Below are 12,591 nucleotides of genomic sequence, written 5' to 3'. Positions count from 1 at the left end.
ACAAAAATATCTCCCCCCAAAAAAGCAAAGCTGAAACAATTCCCTTCAGCTAAAAACAACAAAAAAATTCCATCAAGGTGGTGTCCAAGCTGTTTTTTGCAGCACAGCAGAGCCATGCACCCAGTCCTGCTGTGCTCCTGGACAGGCTTTGCAGGGACTCACCAGGACTTTCTGCACGGGCAGAGCATTGGATCTCACAGTGTTTTTTAAGGCCTGCAGCAACATGGTCAGGATTTCTGAGCCTTGCTTCTCTTTCTTATTCCCTGCAATAAAGAACATTTCCACTCAGAGCAGAATGGTCACTCTGAGCATCATTCAGATTTTTAGTGCAAAAGCCAAAAAAAATTCAGTGGGAATTTGTAAAAATGTACCAACTCCTGCAGAGATTCAGGTACCAGTTCTGCTCCTACCAGAAATGAAATTTCCGAGTTTAAATAAAAATCCTTCCGGGTGAATTAGGAAATGGAAACACCTTAGTTTCATTCAGGATTTGAATTTTGATACATTGAAGTTGTGGAATTTTGTATTCATCCAAAGAATGCTTCTTCCTGCTCTGATTGATTTTCAATAAAAAGTTGGCATTATTAAGCATATTCTGGACTTTCCTTGGATAAAGGACATTTTTAAAATAGGAAACAATTTGTATACATCTGCAGACTCCACATTTTACTACGGAAAAGAATTTCTATATAGAAAAAAGGAGTCAAAAACTTTTAATTTTTGTCTCCATTCCTCAATGCTAAAGACTCGAGGAGGGGCTGTTTTTCTTTTGAAATTGTTTTAGAATAGAACAGAGTTATTGATTCAGACTAAACCCAAGCAATGAACAATCAACAACTTCTGGTCTAGTTTAAAAATAAACCACCTCTGACTGGTGAGCAATGCCAAATTAAAGAAAATGACCCTTTTTACCTGCTTCAATTGCTGTTTTTACATATCCATTTATGTCCTTCCAGATAACATTCAGCAAACAATCTGCAAGGTAACAATGGTTTTATTCAGTTTGCAATAAAAATACTCAACAAAACTGCAGCTAAAATACAAACTGTGGTAAAGGGCAGGTTTGGGTTTAAATCAAAACTCAAATTTCAATGCAACTGAGACCAATTCAACTTTCTATAACGTCAGGACATCACACAAAGGGTTGATTTCTTATGTTTCCCTTCCCCACTTGATTTCCCAGAAAATGTTTAATTTTCACCACTGAATTCTTACCAGGAACTTCTTTTCCAATTGCAATAAAGCCATCCTGAACAGCATTTATCAGAGTGCTGGCATGCTTACAAAAAAAAGAAGGGCTACTGATCAGTGGGTACTGGAGAGGCTCTACAAGAACAAAAAAACACATTCCATAAACCTGTTACTTTGCAGCTTACTGGGAAAACAAGCCTTAAAAAATAATCAAGTATTTGTGTATTTACAGCATTTTTAACACAAAGGTATCTTACAACTGACAAGACTTAGAATGAAATGATTTAAATTTTTAACAGATAAAATTTGAGGTGGCACAAATACATTTTTTACGATTAAATAGAAACATAAAACTCATATACCTAAGCTAAGCACGAGTTTGTTCTGCTTAGCAAAGTCCACGACTTGCGGTCCCATGAGGAAGTGGAGCAGCATTTCAAAGGCCAGCAGCTGGATGGAGGGGAAGAGCTGTCCTGGTGAGCTGCTGCTCAGGGCCATCCTGGGTGTGCCCGGGCTCACAAACAGCACAGCACCTGAGGGAGGGCACAGCAATCAGCAATGGCACAGAAATTCCAGGCAGAAGGACAAATCGGGGAGTGCTGCTGCCTGAAAGGCACCTCTGACAGCCAGGGCTCTCACATTACTGGGCTTTGCTATCACAGCCATATTTTTCCCACCGTTTTAGGTATCTGCCCCAAAATTGTGAATTCTGGGACACCAAATGTTATTTGGGCCATACAAATCTCCATGGAAGCTGTGGTTACACAGCCACTGAACACTGAAATCTGCTGCTACAGAACAGTTTCCATTGGAAACTCACCTGAACACAAATTTAATGTTGGCAAAATATTTTGACCAACTCAGCTGTGATCTCACAGGACTAAGATGAACTTTTTTAAGAAGGGAAAACAGGAAACTCCCCAAATTCAGGGTCCCCCATTACAGCAGAGCAGAATGGCACAAGCCATGGATGCCAGGCTTCCAGGAAGGGAAGGAAAACCAGGAGTTCCTTATTGGATATTTAGATATAAAGCTCAAATAGAGGTGGTTTCACATGTGGTTAAAGTATAAAATCCCTGATGGATCATCATTCCTGGGTAGGGTTTGGTGGGATATTGGGTAGGAATTCCTGGCTGGCAGGGTGGGGTGCCCACACCTGGGAGTGCCCAAGGCAGGCTGGCCAGGGCCTGGGATAGTGGAAGGTGTCCCTGGATGAGCTTTAAGGTCCTTCCAACCCAAACCATTCCAAGGTTCTCTACTATTCAGGCAGAAACTAAAAATGCTCCAGAAATAAAAGGGCACATATAAACAGATGAAAAAATAAGATTTCAAACCAGAGCTCCCTTGCAACAGAGAACACAATTCAGGCCATTAAAACTGGTCCTCAAACTGTGACTGGCACAACTTTTGAAACTTTAAATAACTGCAAGAACCTCACTTTCCCCCAAATAAATCCCGCAGAAAAATCCCAAGAATTATAAATGGAAAAGCAGAACATGACAAACAGAAGAGATGAGTCTGTGCACGTGCAGTGGAGCTGGAAATTCCCACAGGTTGATGTTTCAGTACCTGGTTTCTGCCCAGGGGGTGCTGAGGCCAGGCTGGGGTTGTTTGGCCGTGAGGGCGTTCCTGGGAATGCAGCAGCAGGATCCACACTCAGGGTACTTTGGATTAGTGGGACACAAACCTGAAAAGGGATCCCAGCAACAGCTACAACACGTGCAAAACAAAAAACTCATTTCCATCAGCACAGACTGGGCTGCTGCTCACAAATCAAGTTGCTGGGTATTTAGAATGAATTAGAACGTCTAATCAAACACAAATTCCTGGTGGTGCAGTATATTTTAATAATCCTAAGAACACACTTTTCCCTCTCTTTACTCCCATGTTGAAGATTAATTTAATTAAATTCAGGTATTGAAACAGGTCCATTCCACTTACAGTGTGACTAGAAATGGAACACCTGCATCATTTTTCTATCTTCCTACATATTTTTGGTCTTTTCAGCAGTTTTCCCATGGCAGCCTTTTCCAAGCCCACACTTCCTTAGTGAGAGAAGAGAGCCTCTATTTAACATATTTATAAGCCATGAGTGCACTCAGGGCAGATTTTCAGAGATGCTCTCAGGACATTCCCAAAGACTCTCCAATATTTTGGGGCTGTGAGTCCCAGATATCCCTTCTACACAACCTGTAAGCCACACACCACATTGGTTCCTTGAGGGAGTTTGATCTCAATAACAAAGCAGAAAGGGATGAAGCAGGAATATTTTCCACTCTGCTGCACAGGGATCAGGATTCCTGTCTCCTGAGTTACCTGTTCAAAGTTAGAGGGCAGGTGAGGCCCCAGTCTCATCAGCAAATACCACCAGACCTCCAGCTTGGTCAGGGCCAGAGCCTCTGTCCTCACGTGGATGGAGCTCAGGGGCTGCATCAGCAGCTTCAGCCTCTTGGCACTGCACAGGATGTCTGGGGGATCCAAAAAGTGCATTTTGAACAACACACATTATTGAACCACACCTCAGCAAAATTTGATTAAACCATTATGGGTTTGTTCCCCAATATCTTTTAGCTTCAAATTCAATTAACAGTAATTTGCAAAACTCAACCACACCAAGCTTAATATCCCTTCTACACAATCTGTAAGCCACACACCAGGACAAACTGGTTCCTTGAGGGAGTTTGATCTCAATAACAAAGCAGAAAGGGATGAAGCAGGAATATTTTCCACTCTGCTGCACAGGGATCAGGATTCCTGTCTCCTGAGTTACCTGTTCAAAGTTAGAGGGCAGGTGAGGCCCCAGTCTCATCAGCAAATACCACCAGACCTCCAGCTTGGTCAGGGCCAGAGCCTCTGTCCTCACGTGGATGGAGCTCAGGGGCTGCATCAGCAGCTTCAGCCTCTTGGCACTGCACAGGATGTCTGGGGGATCCAAAAAGTGCATTTTGAACAACACACATTATTGAACCACACCTCAGCAAAATTTGATTAAACCATTATGGGTTTGTTCCCCAATATCTTTTAGCTTCAAATTCAATTAACAGTAATTTGCAAAACTCAACCACACCAAGCTTTCAAATTCTCTTACTGCTCCAATTATTGCTTAGAACTCCACAAAAATCAAGTATTTCTTTTCAATACAAAGACTGAAATTAAATTTTCTGCATTCCGACTTGAGAAGGGAGGTTGGACCCAACCTGACCCATTTTGGGATTCTGAAATAAACAGAAAAAATTCCCTCTTGCTTGCTCTGTCAGGTCCCATCTGCTCCAGGGACAGGAAAATCAAACACTGAGTTTTCTCTTCAGAACATAGAGAAGCACAATCAAGGTAAAAAATATTGTGTTTTGACACAAGGTAGACTAAAAACTTGTCCAGATCCAGGTTACACCTTTAAAACAACTTTTTTTTTAACACCTCTGGAATCCTGAAGTGTTGCCTTTCTCCAGTTAGACCACACCATCCAAAATAAAATATACAGAATGTATTATTCTCATTTCACTACTGTCTGGATCATTTATAGCACTACAAAACACAATTTACTAAAAATATTCTATTTCTAGCATTCCCAGCAGAAAAATTCGGATAGAACAAATGATCAAACTATCCCCTTGCCTCAAAAGAAAAGAAAACAAGAAAAAAAAAACCAACAAAAACTTGAATTTTAGCTATGCACACAGAAAATGACTTTTTCTGCACCATTATGTGGATATCCAGTGGAATACAAATAATGTATTAACCACTAACAGATTATTTTTCCAGTTATGCATTAAAACACATTTATGTATTAAAGTATATATTGCAGTATACTTTTCCAGCTGTGACTTGCATTAAAACAAATCAGGCTCAGTATTTTTTTTAGCCCTACCTGGATTTAGAGCAAAGTTATCAATGAGGCTCTTCCATGCAATGAAGGCAATTTTCTTCACCACGGGGGAGCCGCTGCGGAAGCCCAGCTCCTCCAGCTGCAGCAGGGAGTTGATGAAGCTGCCACTGCGGTGCAGAGTCTGAGCAGGGAGACATTCACCATTAAAAGGGATTTCTGCTGCTCAGAACTCCTCTGCTAAAGGTTTACTCCTTTTCTGCTTACCTTTCCAAGCAATCTGACAAACAGGGGCCACAGCTTTAACACGAAGGTCTCGTTTTTTGAAGAAAACAATTTCTGAAGTTCGGAAATTAATTTCTGCAGACAGAAAGAAACAGAATTTCTACAAGAAATGGATTTAAAATATTCCCAAAACCAAACACTGATATCAGTGTCTGGGGACACAACCAACAGACAAGATTTGAGATGATGCAAATATATTTTTTACAATTAAATACATATATATAAACTAAGCATGAGTTTGTTCTGCTTAGCAAAATCCACATGTTGTGGTGCCATGAGGAAGTGGAGCAGCATTTCTGATGTTTCCACATCAGAGGGAGTTAATTCTGCTACCATCTGATTCTCTTTTCATTTGAAATTTATGGCTCTTACTCTGACAGTGGCAACCAACCAAGCAAAATTCATGTCTTCAAATATTTGCATTTCTTCCAGCCCTAAAGTCAAAACATGTCCTGACCCCAAACACCACCTTGTTTGGCTGGGGTTTGGGTTTTTCAGGAAAAAATTAGGCAAAATATGTCCTGGAAGTGGAAGGGAACATGAAAAGCTTCATCAAAGACACCAAGGGACTGCTGCAGCACAGGATGGGGACTCTTAAAGGACATGGAAAATGCTGAGCATCCTCTGCTTTTCCTGTATTTACATTCCCATCCTTTTTTTTTCCCATTACAACCACTGGCACCAAGAAGTTGCAGGCAATGCACAGGAAATGGAATTAGGGGCTCCTGCTGAGCAGAGGCCCAGCAGTGTCACTCACTGTGGTCATGAGGTGCTCGGTGACAGCTGCCACCTCCTGCTGCTTCTGCAGGAGCAGTGGCATTCCCATCTCCAGGGCAGTGGCACCTCTTAACTGCACTTTGTGGGCTGAGTGGACAACCAGGGGGATGATCAGCTTGGCCCACCTCACAGCCTCTTCTCCCATCTGGGCTGGAGCTTGCTCTATTAAGCTGGATCCAAAAAAAATAAGAGACCCAAAGAAATAGGGATTACAGATCTCCAACAGCAGCTCAGGCACTCAAGTTATCTTTGTATCATCAATAAATGCTCTAATTCAATCCAGGATTTACAGGAAACCATCCCAATGTTTTTAATCAGTTGTATTTTGAGATTATATTAAAACAGCAAAGTTCAAGTGTTATTTCAGATAAACCTCCCCAAAAGCACAACAGTCTGACCTAAGAGCTGTGCTTTCTATTTGACCACAACAGTTTGGGCACGGGAGCTGAGAGCCTGGCAGGAATGCACAATGCCCAAGGAAAGTCTGGCCATGAACCATTCCTGGGAGTTCCCAGGAGCCCAGGCAGCTCCCACACAGCTGGCAACAACTCCCAGCAGCTCCTGCACAAACCCCAAGCCAGGTCTGGACAGACTCCATGAACACTGACCTGCTCAGAGCTCTGATTTTACCCTCCTGTTCCCAAAATAGCACAGCATGACAAAACTGCACACATTTCTACCATCCCACCCACACCAAAAAACGTTCTCCCATCTGGGCTGGAGCTTGCTCTATTAAGCTGGATCCAAAAAAAAAAAAAGAAACCCAAAGAAATAGGGATTACAGATCTCCAACAGCAGCTCAGGCACTCAAGTTATCTTTGTATCATCAATAAATGCTCTGATTCAATCCAGGATTTACAGGAAACCATCCCAATATTTTTTAATCAGTTGTATTTTGAGATTATATTAAAACAGCAAAGTTCAAGTGTTATTTCAGATAAACCTCCCCAAAAGCACAACAGTCTGACCTGAGAGCTGTGCTTTCTATTTGGGCACAGGAGCTGAGAGCCTGGCAGAAATGCACAATGCCCAAGGAAAGTCTGGCCATGAACCATTCCTGGGAGTTCCCAGGAGCCCAGGCAGCTCCCACACAGCTGGCAACAACTCCCAGCAGCTCCTGCACAAATCCCAAGCCAGGTCTGGACAGACTCCATGAATACTGACCTGCTCAGAGCTCTGATTTTACCCTCTTGTTCCCAAAATAGCACAGCATGACAAAACTGCACACATTTCTACCATCCCACCCACACCAAAAAACGTGCAGAAATGGGAATATCTGACATATATTCAAGTTAGCCTGAATCTGGAAATCCTGGGGTTTTGTCAAGTCTCCCCCTTTTTCTCAGGAAGTCAAATCCCCATCCCTACATTTCATGAAGAATTTGCTGCACTAAGGAAAAGTTCTGCCCTTCAAGTCATTTTATTAATGCCAGAGGACAAGAACTGTTTAAAAGAACTGTTTAAAATAGATTTGCAGCTCAAACCAGATGCCAAAAGTTTAAGAGAAAACTTAAAAAAGAGTGAAGATACAAGCTCAATGTATTTACTAATACAGAAATTAAATCAGCACTAAGTAAAGGTAAAATTTGAGTATTTCAGTTCTGCTGACCAGAACATACTCACAGTGATGGCCCTAAAAAGTCACTTTTGGAATTAGACAGGAATTTCAACAGTGTTATGGGAAACATTGCACCAAAATGTGTTGCCAAGGGGATATTTCTAAACAAGGTATTTTTAAATAAACGCCCAAATAATGGCAGAGAATTTCTCAAGCAGGCAGGTTCTGGAAACAAAATGTAAGAACATGACTTGGGAAGCACAGGTGAGAGGTGGGAAGTAATTCCTAAAGAGCCACTGAAAATGACAGCAATATTGTCTAATCTCTGCATCAGAATGATGACATCATTATTAAGGTAATATTTTAAATAATTATAATACACTAAACAAGTGGTGCACAGCCCAGAGCTCCCCAGCTCATCCTGGGCACAATTCCATGGAATATCCCCTGGTCAGTTGGGATCAGCTGTGTCCTCTCCCAGCTCCTGTGTCCCCTTGTCCTTGACTTAGAGCAAACTCTGCTCAGCCAGAACTAAAACAGCCCTGGTGTTATCAACACCTTTGCCATCCCAAATCCCACCCACAGCACTCAGCAATCACCTCCAGCCCAGTGAAAATCAGGGCAGCACTGGAGGAAAACAATCCTCAACAGAATAAACAACTCAAGGAGCTTTGGAGGTTTTTTTCTTCAGTACATTTAGTGCCACTTGGGTTTTTTATAAAGAGTTCCCCCCTTAAATGAAGGCTGGCAATGGAACATTGCAGAGCACTCACCGTATAATGACATTAAGTGCTTCATATTCAACCACAACAGACTGAACTTCTCCTTTAGTCAGGATTGCTTCCAGGGTAGAGAGAATACTGGACACCTAAGGAAACAAGAGAACATCACAGTGAGCACTTGGATACAAATAATTCCAGCAGGAGATGGAATTGTGACATTTCATTCTCCAGGATTGTGCCTGGATTATGCCAGGTGCTGTTTTAAGCTGGAATATTTGTAATTTTTCTCCCCTGTGATATTTCATTGCTTCCTGATAGAACTGCTCACATTGCAGCTTTCCCCTCAAGGAAAGCAGTAATTTCTGGCTCAGGTTTGCCACGAATTGATACCTGGCTGTCAGATTTGATGGGAAATAACCTTCAGATTCAAAAGCTACTGAGTGGAGAGAAACAATTTGCCTCCTCTCCCCAGGGAAAGACAGCACCAAAACGAGAAATGAAGAAACTCACCTTCTTTTTACCAATACCTGAAGCCTCCTCCCTGTGAGGAATGAGGCCAGAAAAGAAGAGTGAAGAAACTCACCTCCTTTTTAACCACTTCTGGAGGAAAGGCCTGCTTGGAGATGACCCAAAGTGCCCGAGTGCGAGTGTTCTTGTCTGAGGATTTCACAGCAACGCTGTTCACTGCTGCCAGCAGCTCCTGCATTTCAGTGGCTGAAAGAGAGCACACCAAACCCTCTTCAACACATTCCAGGTCATTCTGCTCACTTACATCTGCCCAGAAGCCATTCAGCTGCAAGTCCCCATTATTTATTGCCTTAAACATCACTCTGGAGCAGTTTCTCTCCCACTAAAGTAGCCAGAAATGCATTAATATACAAATACTAATAATGCAGCTCATCTGTATTACCTTTATAAGAATCCATACAATTAGAAGACAACTTCAGTTAAATACACCTGAGCTAAAGATGAAGTATTTCATTATTCAAAATTTCTTGGATTTTAATTGAATTTAGCAGCACTTTGGTCATAACTTGACACAAATTTATTTTAGAGCTTTTTGTTACTCAAGGTGGTAAAACTGTAGCTCATTACATAAAAAATAAGGTTAATACAGGACGTAGATCCAACTAAGAACACAGATAGAGAAATCATGTGCTCCTTTAAAATTCAAGGGTAAAAAGTCTGATTTATTGCAAATCTGCACTTTGTGGGTGAATGCTCTCACAGTCAGAGAAATGGAAGGACACTTTCACTCCTCTCCCCCAACCAAAAGTACACCCAAAGGTACAGGAGCTGCTTGTCCTCCCTTCCTTTTCAACTCCCCATTGTTTCCAGGGCTTTGTGATTCCTGGAGCCTGACATTCTGTAATAAAATTGTCATTTATCAACTGGTTAGAGAAAATGAGAGGAAAGAAAGATACCACAGAGACAATTATTAGAAATGGCCTCCTTCTCACAGGAAACAGGGGGAATTTTGTACAACAGGAAAGCAGAAGACACTGCAGAAATGGAGGAGAAGAACCAAAAGAACCAATTTCAAACAGGAAAACTGCCCTCTCCACTGTTACCAAAATCCTGTGCTTTTACCTTGAGGCAAAGCCTCAAGTTCTCAAAAACAAAACCTTTTGTGAAAGGGATTCAGCACTTCCTAGGAATGCAGGTTGTAAGATTTTGGATTAATTTGAAATAGTTGGGGCTGGACTAGATGACCTTTGAAGGTCTCCTCCAACTCAAACCACTCCATGATTTGATGGAACAAAGAAATCTCTGAGAAAAAGCTGGAAAACGTGGAAAAGCTCTACTGTGCACTCCCAAATCCTACAAATAGGTTCTTCACTCTTCTCCCACAAGAATATCTCTTTCTGATCACTAATTCCATACAATGAATTGCTACCAAAGCATTTAATGAGACTAGAAGTTAGTAAAACAGAATTAGTGTAACAGCATGAAAAATCACCACCACACTTGTGCACAAGATGCAATTAATGAACTGATCACACTGCTCACATTACAGACAGAACCTGGTCAAAATGAAAACAAATGCCATGAAAAACATAAAGAAAGAGCTCTGATGTATATATTTATAGCCACAGTTGGTTTGCTTACCAGATAATTCAGCTGTGTTATTTGAATTAAAAGTGCAGAAGCCCAAGGCCTGCAATGCTGCATTACTGAGCTCCAAGTTTGGACTGGAAATGTGTGCCTGGAAAAAAAAAAAACAACCCAAATCCACAGAATCTCAGGTTAGAAAAGTAACTGAGAAATATGGAGTTCATTGTCTGAATGCCAGCACTGGTGGGAAGTGGAAAAAGCAAACATCTGGTGAAAAATCCACCCAGGCTGGAAACCCTCTATGAATTCTGCATACACCAAATCAATAAAACAATGTGAGATGCTGAAGGCATTTTTGCTCTCTGTAATAAAAACATCTTTAATGAAATAAATCCCAAACATCCCAAGTCTTTCACTTTGGCTGTGTATGTTGTTCTCTCACTTGACTCTCCAATTGTTTTCAGGCTTCTAAAACAGAAGGAAAAAATGGCTAAGAACAACCTTTACATTCCTCCTTAAAAATCCCTGACATGTTCTGCATATTCTGAATTCTGCAATGTTTCTAAGGCAGCCACAACACACTATCTCTCCTGGCTGGAAGATTAGATTAGACTGTGGGATGCTGCCTGAACACATCCAAGACTCAGCATTTTGGTTATTTCTGCAGTAATTCCTCATCACAACAAAGATCTATTTTGCCAAAAAACCCCTTTCCTGCTCTGCCACTACCCTGCATTCCCATTAAAGGCTGGATTCCATGACTCAGAGGTTGTTTCCAACCTTAATGATTCTGTGACTCTATAAATGAACTGAAATTTGAGTCCTTCTACGCCCACTGACCTTGCCCACCAAAATATATCTTTGTTCACCGAAATGTAAGAGAGCTGAATGGAAGAACCATACCTTGAACACCTTGCAGAGTTGGGGGAAGTGTTTCCTGAAATTTGCAGTGAACGCCTTGCCTCCTTCACCACTCAAGCGACTGCCGGGAGCAGGAGGGAAAACAAACAATATTTACAGTTTAAATACCTTGTAACTAACTTAACTTTCAAGTTCTGACACACAGCAGGGTATTTTCCTGAAGGAAATCAACAAAACACTGAAGGAGCTAAAGAGTAAAAATGCCAGCACAAGGTGTGACCCAGCAGCAAAATCCTGTGTTACAGCTCAAAGTGAGTAATGAATCATTTTCTGCCTAAAGAGCAGTCATCAAAACATTAAGGGCTCTCATTTTTTCAGTCAGCTCCTATAAAAACATCAAAATTTAGCATGCAAACTTTAAATGACTTGCTGCAAATTAGAGAAGGCAGAAATACAGGAGCTGAAAAAGCACCTTCCTGACGAGCAGCTCCAGAATGCAGGAAAATCCTGGTCTGACAGGCAGCAAGGATGACTCTGCACATGTGTGAGGAGCATCCCTGCAGGAAAGCGGGGATTATCCCATGAAAGGTTAATCATCAGCTTCCCACTGCAAAACCCAAACCGTGCTGAGCTCAGTCATCCAGGGACAACCTGGGAAACCTGATTTCCTGAGAAACCTGAATGTTGCTGCTTAATACTTACATCAGGAGGGTTTTTTTTTGCTGCCAGTTATTTATATAAACCTTTAAAATCTGCTGTGTGAGTGGCTACAGTTTAAAATTCACTGCAGAACCGAAGGGAGACAGCGAGATAAAGAGATCGTGCCTTCGCACGTGGTAAAATCGGAGAGATGCGGGCAAAGGCACAACCCGCATCTGGATGGGGCTCCAGAAAGAAACGCAAGGAAAACGAGGCAAAACCCCGAGAAACTCCACTTAAAACTTCACCCTTCCATTCGCAAAGCTTTGCCATGACAATAAAGTTGTTGTTTCCCAACGTTCCTCACGCAGCCGGGGGTGGGAGGCTCGGCGATGCGCACACCCCGCGAGGATGCGCTCCTTCCTCCCTCCCTCCTCTTCCTCCCCTCACTCCTCCCTCCCTCCCCCCCCCGCTCCCTCCTCCTCCTCTCCCTGCCCCCAGCCCCGCGTGTGCCCCGCGCTCTCCCCACGATGGTGAGGTGCGCGTCCGTCAGCTCTCCCGGCGGCGCGGCGGGGTCCTCCAGGGTGCGGAGCAGCGGGCCGAGGCTGGAGCCGGCGGCGGGCTCGGGCTCGGGGCCGGGAGCGCTCATGGCGATGGCGCCGCCGCCGCCTCCCGCCAGC

At 42.6% G+C, this 12,591-nt stretch overlaps 1 protein-coding gene across 1 annotated transcript in view; it reads right to left on the bottom strand.

Annotated features, from left to right (window-relative positions):
* RIF1 (replication timing regulatory factor 1) overlaps positions 1-12,585 on the bottom strand; it is a 28,927-nt gene extending 16,342 nt beyond the window's left edge. Inside the window, exons 1-14 of the mRNA XM_039698759.1 lie at positions 12,439-12,585; positions 11,315-11,396; positions 10,466-10,562; positions 8,940-9,070; positions 8,408-8,502; positions 6,057-6,246; positions 5,282-5,374; positions 5,060-5,198; positions 3,962-4,113; positions 2,761-2,878; positions 1,554-1,724; positions 1,216-1,326; positions 913-975; positions 163-263 (exon numbers count right to left, since the gene is read on the bottom strand). Coding sequence (XP_039554693.1) covers positions 163-263; positions 913-975; positions 1,216-1,326; positions 1,554-1,724; positions 2,761-2,878; positions 3,962-4,113; positions 5,060-5,198; positions 5,282-5,374; positions 6,057-6,246; positions 8,408-8,502; positions 8,940-9,070; positions 10,466-10,562; positions 11,315-11,396; positions 12,439-12,560 — 1,665 coding nt within the window. The 5' untranslated portion in view covers positions 12,561-12,585. The remainder of the gene's footprint in view (positions 1-162; positions 264-912; positions 976-1,215; positions 1,327-1,553; positions 1,725-2,760; positions 2,879-3,961; positions 4,114-5,059; positions 5,199-5,281; positions 5,375-6,056; positions 6,247-8,407; positions 8,503-8,939; positions 9,071-10,465; positions 10,563-11,314; positions 11,397-12,438) is intronic.
* Between the last annotated feature and the right edge of the window lie 6 nt (positions 12,586-12,591).

The sequence above is a fragment of the Passer montanus genome, unplaced genomic scaffold (genome assembly GCF_014805655.1).
Source record: "Passer montanus isolate IOZ18808 unplaced genomic scaffold, ASM1480565v1 scaffold1, whole genome shotgun sequence".
Lineage (NCBI taxonomy): Eukaryota > Metazoa > Chordata > Aves > Passeriformes > Passeridae > Passer > Passer montanus.
This window is presented reverse-complemented; position numbering and strand designations above follow the sequence as displayed.